Source organism: Lepidochelys kempii, chromosome 12, assembly GCF_965140285.1.
Source record: "Lepidochelys kempii isolate rLepKem1 chromosome 12, rLepKem1.hap1, whole genome shotgun sequence".
NCBI lineage: Eukaryota > Metazoa > Chordata > Testudines > Cheloniidae > Lepidochelys > Lepidochelys kempii.
Genome location: NC_136391.1, coordinates 35726736 through 35745373, shown reverse-complemented (window position 1 = coordinate 35745373; position 18638 = coordinate 35726736). Strand labels below are relative to the sequence as shown.

Sequence of the window (18638 nt, the reverse complement as noted above, 5' to 3'; positions counted from 1 at the left end):
TCCCCATACAAGCATTAATATTTTATTATTTACCTCCCTTTCCCCTTCCCAAAGGGTGACTTTTAAATATGATGGCTCTACAATAGTCCCCGGAGACCAAGGAACAGACTACGAAGAGTTTACAAGGGAATGCAAAGGTAAGGCCAGTCTCCTTGCTTGTGTAGATGACAGACGACTGCGGCTGCTCCCTGCTTAATAAAAGGGAGAAAAGAATTGGAGTAAACTTGTGTAGGGTGGAATGTGTCCCTGCTTGCTTCCAGAGTTTACTGTCTCATCCTGTCCAGAATGATTGGATTTTCATACTACTACAGAGTATCATGAGCCCAATGCAGTCAAACTCTTTAATACTTCCTTTGTTTTGCCCACATATTTAAATATGTGCCGCTTTTTTTTTCCTTTTGCACAATGGATGAGTTTTGAGTCCCTTCCAGTTTCCCTCTAAACGGGAGGAAACTCTTAGCTCAGATCTTATTGTTTAACCCTAACATTTAAAGGGTGAAATCTCTTAACTGAAGAGAGAGAAATACCCATTTAAGTTATTATGGCTAATACAGCCATAGTATTAAAAAAATAAATCTTTGCTTTATAGAAACCTTCCACAATAAATTATTTGAATAGCACTAATTATGCAGTAAAAACAATAATTTAAAATCACAAAACTTAAGAACTACTAGAATGAGAAATTATATAGGAGACTTGTTTGAACAAATAGAGTGTTGAAAAGAAATTAGTTATGTGACACTGCAAAAGCAGTTGCAGTTCAAGGTTTAAATGTGGCAGCTGTGTGTTGACCTGTGTCACAGAAGTAGAGTGCTAAAGGACTGATGGAAAGTGGTAATGGAATGGTGGAAAGCCAGGAAATAGTTAACTACTACTGACATTAAGACATGCAGCGTTTGCAAAAACTGTCTTTATTACTTTCAAACTAGGCCCATGGGGATATTTTGTATGTGTACTCCGCTTCCCCATGCTCTTGTTGGCTATGTGTCATTTAATTCATATGGTGATGTGCCAGGCTTGAAGTATTTATTGCTAATTGTTCACGTTTAGCCTGGATTCATTTCAAAATGTTGGTCTGTAATTCTGGCAAAGCCTTCCTAGTTTATCTATCCCAGCTATGACTTTCAATTGCCTGTAATATTAATTATCTGTCTCATGGAAGATGAACAAGGTCTGTTCCTCAAGGAGTAATGTAACAGTCCCTGGCCTGCTAAAATGCTAATAACAACTGTGAAGGGGCCTCTCTGTCCAGAATGGGCCCAGGCATGGAACCAGCTAGGGTCAGGTTCTCTCACATCAAATTCAATGCCAAAACTTCCATTGAACTTAAATGCGGGAGGACTGGGACTCTAATCAGTACGTAGCTGTTGGCAGGGAAAGATATTAAATTCCCAGAGGCTAGAAATATGTGTAGTCATTGAATCAAGATGCCTTAATTGCCCTATTCAAACCATTGCTGGAGAATGCTGTCAGGATTGCCTGGATACCTCTTAAAAGAGCAATAGTCCCCAGCTGATCTCATTTACTTTGCAGAGAATCTTAAATTCATGTAGCTCCTATCAGAAGAGTTGGATTCATGGTACCTGGAAGAGAGGACTCTCTCTCTCTCTTTTTTTTTTTTTTTTTTCTATCATTCTGTGACCTTATAAGAAGGTGGGTGGGAGGAGTTAGCAGGCCAAAGGAGACGTTTTAAGAGAGAGGAAAAGGTATTTGTCCTAAGAGAAAAGGAGTACTAGTGGCACCTTAGAGACTAACCAATTTATTTGAGCATAAGCTTTCGTGAGCTACAGCTCACTTCATCGGGTGCTGTAGCTCACGAAAGCTCATGCTCAAATAAATTGGTTAGTCTCTAAGGTGCCACAAGTCCTCCTTTTCTTTTTGCGAATACAGACTAACACGGCTGCTACTCTGAAACCTGTCCTAAGAGAGGTGCCAGAAAAATCCATTTTGAAAGAAGGACACACGTCCAGATGGGGAAGACCAACACAGAGGTGCTGAGCTCCTGCAGCTCCCATTGACATCAGTTGTGTTTCTGTGCACTCAGCTCTTCTGAAATTCAGGCCCACATTGCCTAAGAGCAGGTCAGCCACAGGGCTCTGGGTTGAACAAGGGCGATTACTAGCTGAGACTGCTGAATGCCTTCCATATTTCTCTCCCCAGCCAGTGACTAAGGCAGTCAAACAGCTTCCCAGGCTGGAACCCTTCCACACTTATTTTCTCTACCATTTATTTTTAAAGCTTAAATCTCTTGTTTTGTCTGGCTTGACTCTAACTGCTCTGTCTGGGATGATACTGACTGTGTCTCTTCCTGACCGAGTGCTTCTTACCTGTCATCTCTTCCTTACCTGTTATCCCCTCTGTAACGAGCATCTGGAGCAGAGAGCTGGAGAGAAGAGGCTCTGTCAGAGGCAGCTGACCCCCAGAATTTGTCCCGGGCAGGCTGTAGAGCAGTAGCCACTGGAGTCATGACCTCTTGGGATCATCATCCAATTTCAGTTCCTTGCCAGCAATTTTGTGCATCAAACCCTTACTACAAGCAAGGCACTAAAAGGGACATAGACCAAAGCAGAATTCACCCCACCTCTTCTGCCAGTGAATTTCTCAGTGCAGAGCCGACCCCACTAGCCTTGCAGTTCCTCCAACCTCTTCCAGCTCTATGAAGTGCAGACTATAAAAGGGAGGTTTCATATAAAAGGTGTGGCCAGGGTAGACCTGGGCTCTTGTATTAGCCCATGCTAGGGGCTAGACAGGCCCCTCAATAGGCCTTGACTAAAACAAGGCAAGAGCAGATTAACCCTTGACAATAAAATATCTCTGAAGCACATGTGCTTGAAGCTTTAATAAACCATAGGAAGTGAAGAGGTACCGGGTATACAGACTCGGCCAAGTGTCAGACAGCTAATTCCTCCACCCACAAACTAACGGATGTTACACGAGTTGGGGAAGGAAGATATGCTAGTTTTAGTGACTCTATCTGTGCAACCAGCCTGAGCTGGACCACTAGACATCGGTCAGGAAACTGGATTGGTGCCAGCTGTGAAGACAGCGCTTTCCTTACCATCTGGAGGAAAGGTGACAACTCTTAGTACACCGTAGAGCTGGTTGGAAAACTTCCGCTGAAACAAAAATTCAATGGAAAAATGTGGATTAAAACAAATGCCAGTGGCTTCAAAGTAAACTTTTTTCCTTGTTTTGGATTCCTATTGTCTGAACAATACAGACTTGAAAGACCCTCTTTCTCCTGCCCCCCCCCCCCCAAAGTGCAGCTGCCTTTTGTAAAGCCTCCTATGATTAAGTGGTTGAAGATACAAGTGGGAGCTGGAATACAAAACCTCAGCTCACCAAGCGTAGGCTGAGGCACCTCAGTGCAAATTCGCTCTGCTCTGCTTACCAGGCCATCTGTTACAATATGCGCTCAAACAGAAAGCATCTGTGTCTCCTGTTTTCTCTAATGGCCATTCTTATTAAAAGCACCTTTGGTGTGGTGTGCATATTGCTTCCCTCCTGGGCATTAGATTAGAGGGAAGGCGGAGTCAGTGGGTGCTAATTCACTTGGCTCAAAGATACAGGAAGTTCTTTTGTTCACGCCCCTATGGGGTTGCTTTTTGCACTTCCTGCATTGTGCTAGGAGTTCTCAGTAGTGTTGCCTGCCGCTTAATACAGAGAGTGTCTGTCTCATAGACATCTCCATTCCGAATACCACTGGTGATCCCCGAATGTCTCTGCTGCAACCACAGCAATAGCCTCCATGAGGAAAATCAGGAAATTATGTCGTGGTGTATTTTTGGCTTCTTTTAATTTGACTTACCGTAATGCTGACAGACCCTGGTCGCCGGCGGGCAGGATCGAACCGGGGACCCCTGGAGCTTATTAGTGCATGAGCCTCTACCGCATGAACTGTCTGTTAGCTAAGGCTGTAGAGCAGACTCATTTTATCTCTCTAAGTGGTCTCTGTGCCACTAGATGGGACAGAACGCCACACCTAAAGGTGTGTGGGTTACATTAGCAACTGGCAAAGATACCATGTGACCAGCCAGCTCTCCAGACACTCTGGACTGCCACTTAATAAATATATTAAAGATTAAGTGTTCAGATACAATGGTAAAGGGGATCGTATAAGTCCCATGGATCACAATTTGAGCACTGCTGCACCCAATGTATCTTGTGAGGATTTATTCCTCTGTATATTGTGGATGTACAAGTCCATTCTACCCCAGAGCTTTGCCTTTGATGGCCCTGCACATAGGACCTGTTCCTGAGCCTTCTACCAACCATGGGGTTATCTGCAGAAAAGCATAGCAGTGAAATATGCAATAAACTTCCCATTTTACCCCTTCCCCTTTATTCTGGGACACTGAAACTATATGGGTGACATTTTTAAATAGGAAGAGGAAAACTGGGTGGGAAACTGACACTTACTGCACATGTGTCATTTCCTTTAAGCATAGACCCAGGGCTGTTTTACTGCATTCGCGAATATCTCTGGGGTTCCCCTCCATTAAATGAGGATTTCATTCAAGGCTTTTGATCTGCTTCTTTTTCCAGAGATCGCTCTCCCTTGTGCTTCTGCCGGTGGCATGGATCCAACCAACCACGGCATGAATTTGGCATTAAACACTTCATGCCGTCAATACAGTTTTAGACAAAAAGCTGAGTTGTTGGATTCAGAGCCAGAAAGATAGATGAAGGTTTGGGGTTTTTTTACAACAGAGTGGGAAGGAAAATGTGTGTTTATTTCAAACCCTAATAATGGGGGCTGTGAATGCATGGCTGAGAAGAGTGGAGTGACCTTACCTGGGATCTTGGACTTAAAATAATCCCAGTCAGAAATACAGAGTTAAGGGTTTTGTAAATGTCAGTGATGCCAGACTAACCAATAGCTGAACTTATTTTGCTTTCCCCGATATTATTAAAGGAACAGAGTGGAACAGTCCCTATTTGCAATTTTTTTTTTATGGCTACGCTGCAGTTTAATAGCGTGATGCTTACAAGTTTCTCCGTCCCATTGAGAACCAAATGTTTACAACCATGACAAAAGAACTAACTTAGGCTGCTGTTAGGAAAGTTCCAGTACAGATAAATACCTGTACTGGGACAGCATGAGATGGAAGAGCTATTCATGTGTCTGTAAAGAGCAGACAAAAGGTACTGTGCAGTCCACATTCGGAGGAATTAAAACTCTTGGAATGGAATAGATACAGCATAAGGCATTTCTGGTTAGCATCGGGGAGTGGGGGGGAAAATGGAACCAGCCCCTAAGATTGTGTCCTAGTGCAATGCTCCCTGTATATAGGTGGATTGCAATCAGTAAGGAATAGAATTCAGTAGTTTAAAAACTTAGTCCCAAATTTTTAAAGGTGTTTTGGTGCCTAAAGATGCAGGTAGGTGCCTGGGGAGACTTAGCAATGCACCAAAGCAGCTAAGGTGCCTAACTCACTTAGGTGCTTTTTATAAATCCCAGTCGGTGTCGATTTGCATCTTTATGCACCAAAATACCTTTGTAATTTTGGACTTTACAGGATATTGTTGAGTCTTTCTCGTGCTCATCACCTTCCTTTGCCCGCTTTCCCCTTTAACATATATTTGAAGGGCAAACCTGTGAAAACTGATGATCCGTCCTTTATGGTAATTATTTTTGGGAATTTCACATTGACTGTGCATTCCTGGCTGCAAAGCCTTCCCCCCCTCCCCCACCCCTGCACTGCTGTGTAAAGCATAGCTCCTTGGAGGAGCAGTTAAAGTGGCATCTGTTTGCCAACCACTTCCTTATGGTCATCTGGAACTTTGTCTGCTTCCACCATTCCTGTGTTGAACGGGGTTAAGTCCCCTTTACACTCACTGTATTCTGGAGCCTGTCAGAGGTCTGTCTGGTCCTTGGCATCAGAGCTGCCTCAGGACTGCTCTAATTTAAACTCTGTTTCCAATAAGCTCAAAAAGTAGCCATAGCCTGGGTCCACTCCCAGTCCCTACGTCATCATAATAGCCTGTTTCTACACCTGTCATCTGTAGATCTCCAAGTATTTCAAAATCCCTAATGTATTTATTCTCACAATGCTTCTGTGAGGTAAGAAAATGGTATCCCCTTTTTCCAGATAGGAAACTGAGGCCCAGAGAGGCTAAGTGACTTGGCCATGGTTATACAGGAAGTCCGTGCTGGAGCAGGGAATTAAACCCAGGTCTCCCCTGTCCTAGCTAATGCTCTACCATTGGACCATCCTTCCCCTTACACTAGGAGAGAAGCCAATAGAGGGCCACTATGGCTGGTGGGGGTATTCCCCAAAGTCATTTATATCCCTTAAAGGCCCCTCAACCCTTTAATGCAACAGAAAATCAACCTCAGTATTTGTTTCAATGGGATGTATCAACTCAAGATGCTAATAATGGAACAGCATATGGATTTTTTGTGGAGGTTGTGGGAGGGGGAAGAGTCCACTGCTCACCATCTTGCAGGAGTTTGAAACTTTCTTGACTTTGGGAGACTGCTAGGCATCACTTCCATGAAAACTTATCTGGAGTTGTGCCCTCAGTCAGGCATGTAATAACTATAAGAAACAAAGAGGTTAGCTGTGATACTGCTGGACTCTAGCTTATGCTACTGACAACCCATCTGTGAACAAGTCATGAACACTTTGGCCTTCTTGTCTCTGGACCACATCCTGTCTGTACTGAGGCTTGAGAGCATTTTGGTATTGACTTCAGTGAGACAAGTACTTAGCCCTTTCTTCACTGATGGGTGAGCGCAAAGGAACTCTGCTGTGGCTGATGGCTCATCAATCTCATGAGCTCATGTCCTGGACCTAGCACACTGGATACGTGTTGGATGGACATTAGAATGGATTATTGGCCTTGGTTTTGTCTTGTGTTTATAATCATGATGCTAAACATCAGTCTTTCTTTTAAAGAAGATTATAGGGCCAAAGCCCATTGAAGTTGACTTCAGTGAGCTTTTGATAAAGTTCCAAAGGCCTAACCCTTACCAGGGACTAAGTACTGCACGGGGGCTGGGCCCTCACCAGTGTGGTGATGGGGATAGCTGTTCGAGGAGCATCTCCTCCCAGGTGACTCAGAGCATTGGTGTCTGCATATTGAGGTTTAAGGGGTGAAGAACTGCAACCAAAGCCAGGTGTTCAAAAGAGAAAGCAGGTGTTGGGCTTTTTCCCCCTGCCAAACTGGGCCCATGTCCCTTCCTTCCCCAGTGTCTCCTACACAGTCATGCTTCTCTTAGACAGCCTCAGTTCTGATAGTTTCCTTATAGTAAAAATTTAAAATGTCAGCTTGAACAGTCTTTCTTCCTGTTTGGTTAACCTTAGCTTAACATTCTAGCTTGCATCACGGAGGGTCAAGAGGGGACAGAGTTTGCGTCATGTTAGCAGGAAACCAAGTGGTCTGACACTAAACAACTAGAGGGCCCATGATCTTTACCATGTGGCTCATTTTTTCTTACAGCTTACTCATGACAGGCAGTAGATATCAGTTAACACTGACCAGGCATCTGGCACAAAATGGGTATCCAAGGCCATGAGATGGCGACTTCTGAGTTTGCAGTTTAATGCTACATAATGTTCATATGCAACCCAATGTTCATTGGGACTAGAACCAGTATCTAGCTGCAAGACTACTCAAAATTGGCACCGTGCAAACTAAACTCCCTTTGGTTTCATTGCAAGACAGCCATACTGTTACTTAGGATTATATACACAATTCTTCCCCCAAAGGTTTCTAAAACATTTGCAGATGTATCTTGTTATGCATGCAAAGAGCTGCATCCCAGAAAAGTGGTATATCACTGGAATTAACCTCCTACATATTGTCATGTTTGGGAGCTTCATTTTATTTTCTCCCAGTGTACTTGGGTTGCTATGGTAGGAAAAGTGGTGAGCTTTTTCTAGTTTTGTGTTTTTGGGGTGTGTGTGGTTTTTTTTGTTTTTTTTTTTTTACCCTCAGCAAATTAATCCAAATACAAAATATGTACATCAAATGAGTATCATTTAAGGGGGCGGGAGCTACAATTCTTGCTTCCTGTTTGGAGTAGAGGGGAAAACTCTGGTGTCCCAAAATGTTGGCAAGTATTTGTCAGTGGTAGGCTTTGTGGAAAACACACAGAGGTAGAACTTCAGTGGTTGTAGCTCAACAGTTCACACCATCTGAGGATCTTGCCCCATAATATTCACAGCCTGAAGAGCAGAACTTGAGTTGTACAGTTCTCATTAATATCCTACGTGGCCATATCCGTTAACAGTATGTTAAAAATACGTCCTTGGAGGTTTTTAAAGGTGGTTTTAATTAGCTATAAAAGTGGAGTAGATTTCCTCAGAGCATTTAGAAGAAAAAATTCCTGAGTTAAGAGCAGCTTTCGTTCCTTTTAAACTCACTCCTCGCCCTTTTTACTTGGTGCAACCACGGGAGTATACTCACATTGTGTTGTCGTGGTAAAATGTAGTAAGATGGTATGGCTGCTACAAAAAGTATAGGAAAAGGAACCTGTTCATCCAAGATTCAACTGAACACATAATGAAGAATTTTAACTTTCTCCACACATGCCTCTTTCTTTGAGGATATTAAGTAAGCCAATGTTTTCCAAGTAAAATATGAATAAAGCCAGATGAAAAGCAATAAGAACCAGGATACTTTTGAGGAAATCTGCCACGTTTTCTCTATAACTAGCTCTGTAGGGGCAAGGTATTCATAACACATGGTATGTAAGGACAAAGCGTTCTGTCAGACTTTTCCTTGCAGTCCCTAGGTACAGTAATACTGGGTGAGTAAAGCTAGCAGTGGTGACCTTATCTAAGAATATGATTGGTTTTGCCAGTTTGTTTGAGCAATGGGACTAATGTTATACCTTTCTTGATTCTAGTCAGTGTGAAATGTTGCAGCTTTGTAGTCTGGTGGGGAAACTTTTTTGATTCAATTGTATTAAAATACTTGGGTGGATCAGAATAGGTCCTGTCATCAAGCAAAACCACTGGCAGGGTGGGGAGAGGGAAACACTAACTACTGATAAACAAGGAACAAACACCTGTTACTGTTAAGGTGTTCATTGTATTATTACTTCATTAGTTACGTAGCATCTACCCCACCCTTGGCATGTACAACTGCAAACATCAACGTCCATCTTCTAAAGCCAGTTTAAAGTGTTCTTGGAGAGGCAGAGGAGGAAATTAAAGTGTCTTGGGCTTTTTCAGTTGGGGAGGGGGAGAGGACCAGAGTTCACTAAGGCACTGACTACTTCTATATAAGAACAGCCATACTGCATCAGAGCACTGGTCCACCCAGCCCAGTATCCGGTCTCCTGACCATGGCCAGTGCCATACACTTCAGAGGGAATGAACAGACCAGCACAATTTCAAGTGATCCTTCCCCCTGTTGTCCAGTCCCAGCTTCTGGCAATTGGAGGTTTAGGGACACCTGGGGCATGGGGCTGTATCCCTGACCATCTTGGCTAATAGCTAGTGATAGGTCTATCGCCCACAAATTTATCTAATTATTTTTGAAACCAGTTACACTTTTGGCCTTCACAACATCTCCTGGCAATGAGTTCCACAGGTTGACCGTGCATTGTGTGAAGTACTGCTTCCTTTTGTTTGCTCTAATGCAGAGAAACAATTTGGCAGGATAGCACTGGTTAACTCTGGAAGAGGAAATCCGTGAATATACAGGAACTTAAGCTTGGATCCTGTTTCACTGAATTTGTCACTGTGAACATGCTTCAGACTATTTGTGAAACTCGGCCAGTTCTGCTCGGGGATTCTGACTGCTCTCTCTGAACTCTGCCGGAAAGATCTGCTTCTCTTGTTGGTGAACTGTTAGCAATTATACCAGCTGTTTCTTTTCTGTCTAACCTTTGCACTTGTTAAACACAATGGGTATATCTACGCAGCAATTAAACACCCACGGCTGGCTTGGGTCAGCTGGCTTGCACTGCAGGGCTGTAAAACTGCAGTGTGGACGTCCAGGCTAGGACTGGAGTCTGGGCTCTCGAACTCTGTGAGGCGGGGGGAGGGTCCCGTCTGAGCCCACAGCAGCTGATGTGCACCAGCTGTGGGTGTTCAGCTGTGGGTGTAGACCTACCCAGAGGTGGATTATCTCCTGGGGCCCTGGGCTACAGCAAGTGAGAGGGCCCAGGCATCGGAACCGTGGCCCCACCCCATCTCTTCCGCCTGCAGCCCTGCGCCTATTCTGACCATGGTCCTGCCCCATTCCACCTCCTCCACTGCGGCCCCAAGGGGCCGCAGCAGGGAGTGAGAGCTCCTCCAGTCTGGGGGCCTCAGCTGGGGTCCAGATGCTCGGGCTTCCCCCGCCTGCCTGGCACTTCTGCTGGGGGGTCGGGGCGCTGGGGTTTCCCCTGCCCGCCCCACAGCTTGTGCCAGGACTCTGGGCTTTTGCTGCCCCATGGCGGATTTCTGCTGGGGAGCCCATTTTTCTGCGGGCCCCCAATTGGCCAGGGCCCCTGGGCATGGGCCCCATTGGATAATCTGCCACTGGACATACCTATGAAGACGTAAGATGATATAACAATTGGTGTACTAACAGGATAGTGAGTTGCCTAGTGGGTCATAACTCCACTTTGAGTTGCATTTTGTTAGCTTCAGCATTCATATTAACACAGCTGCTTTCAGAGAGAGATTAAGCGCCTTTCCTTCTGCTGTTCTTCCACTGAGAATCAAGATTGCCCCAGCATCTGTGGCTCTGTGGGTCACAGGTCAAACTGAAGTTCACTCTGTCAGATGGCTTGACTCTTTTTCAAAATGGACCAAGCTTTGTAGGCTCCTCTAGGAACAGGTGCTTAGCAAAATGTGGCTCCCTATGTCTGTGCCTCATATATGTAGTAGAGTTGATATTCACAGTCTGATCTATGTCTGACGAAGCAGGGTTTGTTTTAATTTTTGGTTTGGTTTTGGGTGGTTTTGTTTTGTTTTTTCAATAGTCTCCTTCAAGCCTATATTGAAAGTCACAATGGGGGGTTTGTGCTCACTCTTCACCATAATGTTTATTGTCCATTTCTCCCCACTCTCCACACGCCCTCTTAGGCTTAATCTGTTATTGACTTGAAGATGATTTTCTGGCTGGAATTGGAATTTCTTACTACAGGTTCATCATACCAGCCAGAAATAAAGCCTCTTGAAGAGGCAGGGAAACTCTGCTTGCACATAGTTCTCATAGACATGGCTCTTCTGGTTTGGGTCCTCTTTCAGAAGAGCCAATCAAACTCTTTGGAATGAAAAATATTTTGCTAGAAATTTTGTTTTTTCAAATTTCAAAATTTCCAACATTTGTGGGCATTTCTTTTCTTTTCTTTTTTTTTTTTTCCTATTTTGACAAAACTGGAAAACAACTTTTTTGTTTTTGTTTTTTGTTCTTTCTCTTCCCCATAACTCTGCACTTGCTCAGTGGCAATGTACAAAACATGGAGATGAAAAAGGAAAACTAAAGAAATTAAACCTTTATGGGGGAAAATGTGGTAAGAATGTTTTTGCAAAAAATATTGAATAAACCAAAAATTTTTCCTTTTCTGACTCGGACTTTATCAACAAAGAAGTTTCCATGTTTCCAACCAGCTCTAGCTTTGAGGTGACATTTGTTGGCTTTCAAAGGCTTCTTGTGGTGTTTTCTGTGGAACAGGGGCAGGGGAAATGGTACAGAGCCTTTTACGTTTCTATGGGGCTCCTTTTGTGATGCAATATATATGGTATACAGAGAAATTTTATTATGGATCTAGATGAGGATGGTGTGAATTGGCATCCTGGATGTCTCACATGGTGGTAGTTGGGACAGCATAGGAATAAAACATGCTGAATTGGTTACAGTAAACTTAAGTTGGACCAAGTGTAATGGGCTCCTTTTCCAAAAAGCAAGTGCTCTGATTCATGGTTCTTTTATGTGTCATCTTGTTGCACTAAAAGGACACCAAGTGACCTATTAAATCGATGGAGCAGCTGTGATAGGTATATTCTGTGCTCCCTTGACTGTCCATCTGCTCTGCTTCTCTGGAAGATCAGGGCTGATGTAGGTTTCAGTATCTTGTGCACTCACAAGAAAAGACTGGAAAGGGGTGGCACTATGTATGTGCCTGTGATTGCAAATGCACCCAACAGCTTGGGTTGGTGAATCACCCTGCAGAGAAGGAACACAGAATCTGTCAGACTCCAGAGATGAGATGCTTGTATGCAGATGGTCACTAAATAAATAACCTTAGTTTGGCCTAACAGAGCAGAAGCCAGGCCCTGAAACAAGGATTATGGTGATCTTAAAATCAAAGGGCCTGATGTTCCTGCTCTCTTCTGTCGGTGGAGGGGAATGAAAGAAGGCACATCCTGGAAATGAATGCAGAAATGCCTTTGCTGCTGGCTATCCCTTCTTAGTGGCTGTGTGCATTGGGTGAGTCACAGGTGGTGGTGGGAAGTTAGCTGGGTGGGGGTGGAGCACCCATGCCCTGTGGCATGCTCCCTTCCTGACTCAGTGGACCTTCATGAGGAACTCCCAGGGATCGCTAATACAACGAAACTACGCCTCAGTGGCCCTGTTGTGCTGCTACAGGGGTTTATGCTTGGGCAGTATGACACACTGCTGTGGAGAGGAGAGCAAGCTGTCCTAGATTCCAGGATGGATCCATACGCATGGTGTCCGTTTTCCCCATACATCGCAGGCTCCGAAGGTCGTGCCCATTCTTTCAGGCTGCAAACCCCTTCCCCCTTGGGCAGAGACCATGTGCATACCAATCCTTTCAATCGGGAGTTAGGGAAGGTTCTAGAACTGGGTGTTCTCAAATTGGGAGTCGGGACCACTCAGGGGGTTGTGAGGTTATTACATGGGGGCGGGGGGTGGGGGTCGCAAGCTGGCAACCTCCACCCCAAACCCCGCTTTGCCTCTAGCATTTATAATTGTGTTTTATAAATTAAAAACCCTTTTTTATATATCTAAGGGGGGGTCGCACTCAGAGACTTGCTATGTGAAAGGGGTCACCAGTTAAAATTTTGAGAGCCACTGTTCTAGAAGCTCTCCAGGGAAGCAGAGAGATTTCTCGCGTGATTTCCACACCTCCTTCTCCTCCCCCCACCCCAACTACCCCCATGAGTCTTGCAATACTCATGGTGTGTCTTCTCCAAGCCCCAGCATCTGGAATTGTGAGAGTTGCAGCTGTAATTAATAAAGAAAATTAAATTTCTAGTCTTTGTGGCTGCAGAGAAAAGCTGGAGAACGTGACGCCTAAAGGCTCTCAAACGAGAAGGTAAAAATGGACTCAATTTACTGTTTAGAAATCATTATTTTTAACCCAGTTGTGACTTTTGGGTGGCCTGACTGTTCATTTTTGAACACTTGTTTGCCTTTTTCCAGAAAAAGGGCCTTGTTCCATATCGTGGGGAGGAGAAGTATCTCTTTCTGTGATTCTTTGCCATGGCCAAGTGAAGGAGCAGAGGAAACAAAGGCATTTCTATGAGACGCCTTTTGAAGTTCTTTGCCTCCTGTGGGTTTTTCAGCAGGAGGGAGTGATCTGTCTGCAGGTCATGCAGATCACACACTTAACTGGAACATCCAGAGGTCTCTGACTTCTTGAATTACTCTCAACCGGGCAGCGACTTTGTAGATTAGCCTAATTTGTTATGTGGATCTGCAGGAGTCTCAGGGACAGTAGGGAAGAGTAATAAAGAGTTTGAGAGCTCTCAGTCGAGAGCACTGGTGGTCTAAAGGTATCCAGCACACGCTTTTCAGCATGAGGTACTGTGATAGGGCACAAGGGTAATCGCTAACCCAGACCTTAAAGGATTAATGCAGCCACCAATTAACCCTGACCCATTAATGGGAGCAGGGGAAATATGAAGGGTTGCCTGGGAACATCTCTGTGCGAGTTGGAGCCCTGTCCACAGGTCTGTGTGTGGAGGCTGGTGGTTGTAGTTGCCATTTTTGTCTTGTTTCGGCTGTGTGTGTTGTTGTTCTGTTTGGACTCTTTATAAGTCCCCCCTGGGAAGAAGAGATCACAACTGACTGAAGGCTGCCTAACTGTCTTATTTTGTGGGCTGGGAAACCGATGCGTCTAGCCCTCAGCAACTACTGGTCTTGGTTTTTGATCAGTGAGCTGTTTTCTTGGTCTATATGGTATGGTTCTTTTGGTTGCTGTGCAGTTCTGTTACATAACTTGTGGTCTTGACTAGTCTTTGTCATTGCTTATCCAATCAGGCTTGGGGGTGCATCTGGTCTTAGGTCTCCTCTCCTGCAAAGTGCCTTGCACAGGTGGATTCCTACCTTCCCAGAGCAGCTTGTGGCATAGGGGCCAGTGATCAATGTCTTCCCTTTCCTGCATGCTGAAGACTAAATGCATCATCCAGGTCAGCTGCGTAGACCTGAAAGACCTGGCCAACTGTGAGTGTGTTCCTCACTTCCAAACTTAACAACATAGCAGCTGGCATGGTACAGCTGTGCCAGCCAGGGAACTCCTAGGCCGTGAGAGTGCAATAGCAAAAGGTAGATCCAATATGGGAAGATCCTCTATTCTAACAGCGTTTACATTTGTATAAGTGTTAGTCGATTCTGAGCATCGCCAGGTGGTCCCCTGATCTGAATTACCAAGACATTCTTTAGTGAGGTAATATTTTGGTCTCCCGTCTAATGATAATGATTTCTCCTTTTTTTTTTTTTTGTTTCTTTGTTTTCAAAGATGATATCAGGTTGTTTGGATTTGTCCGATTTACCACTGGGGATGCCATGAGCAAGCGAGTCAAGTTTGCCCTCATCACGTGGATCGGGGAGAGCGTTAGCGGCCTGCAGAGAGCCAAAACTGGGACTGACAAGACTCTGGTCAAAGAAGTAGTGCAGGTAACACCACCTTTCTGCCCTGCTTCTAGCCTTTGAGAGCATGGGGTGGGGGAGGGAAACTGGCTCATCCTTAGAAAACTCTTCTGTTTCTAAAGCTTTAACTTTTCACCCTCCTTCCTGTCACCAAGACCCAATCTGCCCTTCGCGCGCTGCGTTAAAATGAGCGCCTTTTGGACTGTCAGCTGCCACCAAAGCTTGTGGCTGTACGGAGAGCAAGAAAAGTACACAATCCGGTCCTCGCCTGGGTAAATATCTCTTAGCCCCTGTTCCTTCTCTGCCTGATATAAGAACCGCTTAGGGTTAGCCTACACTGGCAAGGCCAAAGCACAGCCGCGGCCGCGCTTTAACATGCCTTGTGTGGTCGCGGCGCTGGGAGAGTGCCCTTAAAAAGCCGCTTCCACGCGGGGCGTAGCCCCCAGCACTGGTGCGCAGTCTGCTCGGGAAGCTTGTTTTTACACATCTCTGAAAGTTGCAGCGCTGTAAATTGCCAGTGTAGACAAGCCCTTAATATTGAGGCATGTATAGCCGTGCGCTGGTAGTTATATTGGATAAAGGTGATAAGGAAATACACTACCACGCTTATCGGTGGTTTTTATTTTAGACCGTCAGAAGGCTCCAGGTTATCCCACTGTGCAGAGACAATAGACTGCAAGGCTGGGCTTGCAGTCGGTATTAATTAACTAACCACTTTTAATAGTTAACTAGATTTGAATAGTTTCCTGTTTGGGATTGGGTGTAACAGGAACATGGAGATGTGTGTACTAAGCACACATCTTGGAAAGTTTCCCCAGTGGAATTTGTCTGTCCAAGCACAAAGTGTAATTTAACCATTTAGAGCATGCGTAGGGCATTCTGATGCAGCATTGTGTTCCCACAAAATTCAAGTTCAATGGACCTTAGTAGACTTAAATCGAGGAGGAGGGGAACTTCAGCTGTTAGCATTCCACAATGCAGTTTTCTGTGAATAAAATATCCAATCCTCTCTTCTAAAATAGAAGCGTAGAGGACACTAGTTTAGGATTTAGGAGACTGGGGTTCTATTCCTGGCTCTTCCAGTTGCCTGCAGAGTAACCTTGGGCAACTCATGTCCCTGCTCCATGCCTCAGTTTCCCCATCTGTAAAATGGGAATAATGATACTGACCCCCTTAGTAAAGGGCTTTGAAATCTATTGCTGAAAGCACTGTCAGAACTAGGTGTTAAAACAGTCTTAGAGTTTAAGGCAAGAAGGGACCACCAAAATGTTCTTATCGCTGTTGTAAGCAAGGGTATACTAGCCACCAGCAGCACAACTATGACTGACTAGATTTACAGTTCAGCATATGCTTCCTCTGAAGAAACGTTTATGGTGGGACCCATTTGATAAACAAGTTCCCTAAATGTACTGCTTCTTTCTGGTGCCTGAGAATATCCTTTCTTGTTGAGCTGTCAGAACAGGCTGAATATTGAAAATCATAGAGGAGATTGGAAGGGACCTCAACAGGTCATCTAGTCCAGTCCTCTGCACTCAGGGCAGAACTAAGTAATAACTAGACCATTCCTGACAGGTGTTTGTCCAACCTGTTCTTAAAAACCTCCAATGGCTGAGATTCCACAACTTCCCTAAGCAATTTGTTCCAGGGCTTAACTACCCTGACAGTTAGGAAGTTTTTTAGCTGGAAGATCAAGGCTTTACTTCAAAGCCAAGAGTGGTTAACACTCAATAGCCTATTAAATCAAATTGCCTATTAAACAGGCAACCACTCAAGTTTCAAATGACATGTAACAGGAAGTTATGGACTATTGTATGGGTCAGTTGTCCACATTATAATTTTTCCTAATGTCCAATCTAAACTGCCCTTGCTGTAATTTAAGCCCATTGCTTATTGTCCTATCCTCGGAGGTTAACAAAAACAGTTTTTCCTCCTCCTCCTTAGTATTTGTCTACATTAAGAAATCTCTTTGAGAGGGGAGTGTGCAGGATGAAAATGAAGGTCCCTTAAATGTACAGTTTAATGTTTGTTTTAATGATTTTAGCCTAAAATAATTCAAAAATGTGACATTCAAACTCCTTCCTAGGAAATACCCATTTGTGCCACACCTCCCAACATGGAAACTACACTTAAGGACTCATGCTGAAACGGAAGATTTACCACTATACATGGTAGTGATGAAGCAAAGCTTTATTAATATGCAGTAGCTGAAACTGTATAATTGTAGTTGAAGCAGAAATTATATAATGCTGACAACTGACCCATACAACAATCTGTAACTTCCTGTTACATGTCATTTGAAACTTGAGTGGTTGCTTGTTTAATAGCTTATTTGATTTGATAGGCTATTGGCATGTTAACCACTCTTGGCTTTGACATAAAGCCTTAAGCTTCTAGTTAATCAATATATACCCAGTAAAAGCTCCGAACCTGAAATATTAACACTATGGAAATTTGTGCTATAAACCAACGTTATTAGGCAAATCCATCTCTTTTGAGATCATCCCCGAAGTATCTCCAAATATATTGACAATTCTCATCCACCTTCTTTAGAAAATTACCTCCATTAAGCAAACTATTTCAAGGGGTCACTTTTAAGGCAATTTGAACTGTAGTTTTGTGCTCTTCTTCCCTTCCCCCCTCCCCCCCGTGGAAGTCATAACTGAATGCCAAAGAATGTAACCCATATCATGGGGGGCGTGTGGGTATGTTCCATTGAATTGATGCATAATGCCAAACAGGCATGTATACATAGGCTTAACTTTGAGATAAACCCCACAGAATCCACAGTGACCTGGAGAAGTAGCCAACTGCAGGACCAAAGGATGCAAGACAGAGGCATAATGCATGGTAGCCCCCAGGTGGATAATCAAGTTGTTAGAGGGCTTCCCCTTCACCCTCCCACTTCCATGGTTTTTGTCACGCAGGCAGCAAAAGACCAGAAATCCGAAGTGCAGACAAAGCGATGTTTATTGGGGTTAGTTTCCAAGCAAGCATATTCCAAAGCCCTTCACACCAGTCAGGCTTAACTCTATAAACCGATAGTCTGTTCCCAGCTCTAATGCTGCAGAGCCTTGCTTTTGTCCCTGATCTCCATTCCCCTCAAGTAGTCCAGTACGATGGCAATGAGGACCACTAAAGGCATGTCTACATTGCAGTGTAAACCTGGTCTCAGACTCAGGTTTGAACCCAACCCCCCACTTCTGTCCACACATGAATCTAGCTGGCTCAGATCACCAGGCACTCAGGACCCAGGTCCCAGGACCCACCCATCTGGTGGGTCTGAGCCCAAGTCCCACTGAGACTTGGGTCCAACCTCTGTCATTTTGCAGTGTGGACACAGCTTAATCTGCAGACCCAAGGCAAAAAGTCTGCATAGTGCAGCATGGACATATTAGCATGGCTGTGAGACCCAGGTCCAGCTATTGTAAGCCCAGATTTACAGTGTAGTGTGGATGCTCAAGCACTGGCTTGTACACACCAAATCCACAAGCCCGGATCCCACACACCCAGGTTTACAGTTCAGTGTACACATACCCTAAGTACTGAGACACAAAGAATCCCATGCACCCACTTCTCAGTGCTAAGCTACATCCTAGCCTATGAAATAACTCAGTTTTATAGTTGTTTTGCAAACTACCTTTTTTATGTTTCTAGATAAATGTGGCTGATTTCCATTGAATGGTTCAGCTACCTGTAGATGTGGACACATTTTTCCCCTCCTCCCTCTTTCAATATCTGTGATTATAGCCAGAGAAAGAAGGGCGAAAAGGGCATTAACGCGGCAAGATTTTTTGTTTTGTTTTTTAAACACAACATACTGATGCTTATTTTCAACTGTTGGGACAATGAATGGA

The 18638-nt window shown here is 44.3% G+C and overlaps 2 protein-coding genes across 2 annotated transcripts in view; one reads left to right on the top strand and one right to left on the bottom strand.

The window, feature by feature from the left end:
• The window catches only part of KLHL36 (kelch like family member 36), a 33985-nt gene extending 31518 nt beyond the window's left edge, over positions 1-2467 (bottom strand). Inside the window, exon 1 of the mRNA XM_073308085.1 lies at positions 2346-2467. Coding sequence (XP_073164186.1) covers positions 2346-2467 — 122 coding nt within the window. The remainder of the gene's footprint in view (positions 1-2345) is intronic.
• COTL1 (coactosin like F-actin binding protein 1) overlaps positions 1-18638 on the top strand; it is a 33174-nt gene that overhangs the window by 902 nt on the left and 13634 nt on the right. Inside the window, exons 2-3 of the mRNA XM_073308087.2 lie at positions 55-137; positions 14654-14811. Coding sequence (XP_073164188.1) covers positions 55-137; positions 14654-14811 — 241 coding nt within the window. The remainder of the gene's footprint in view (positions 1-54; positions 138-14653; positions 14812-18638) is intronic.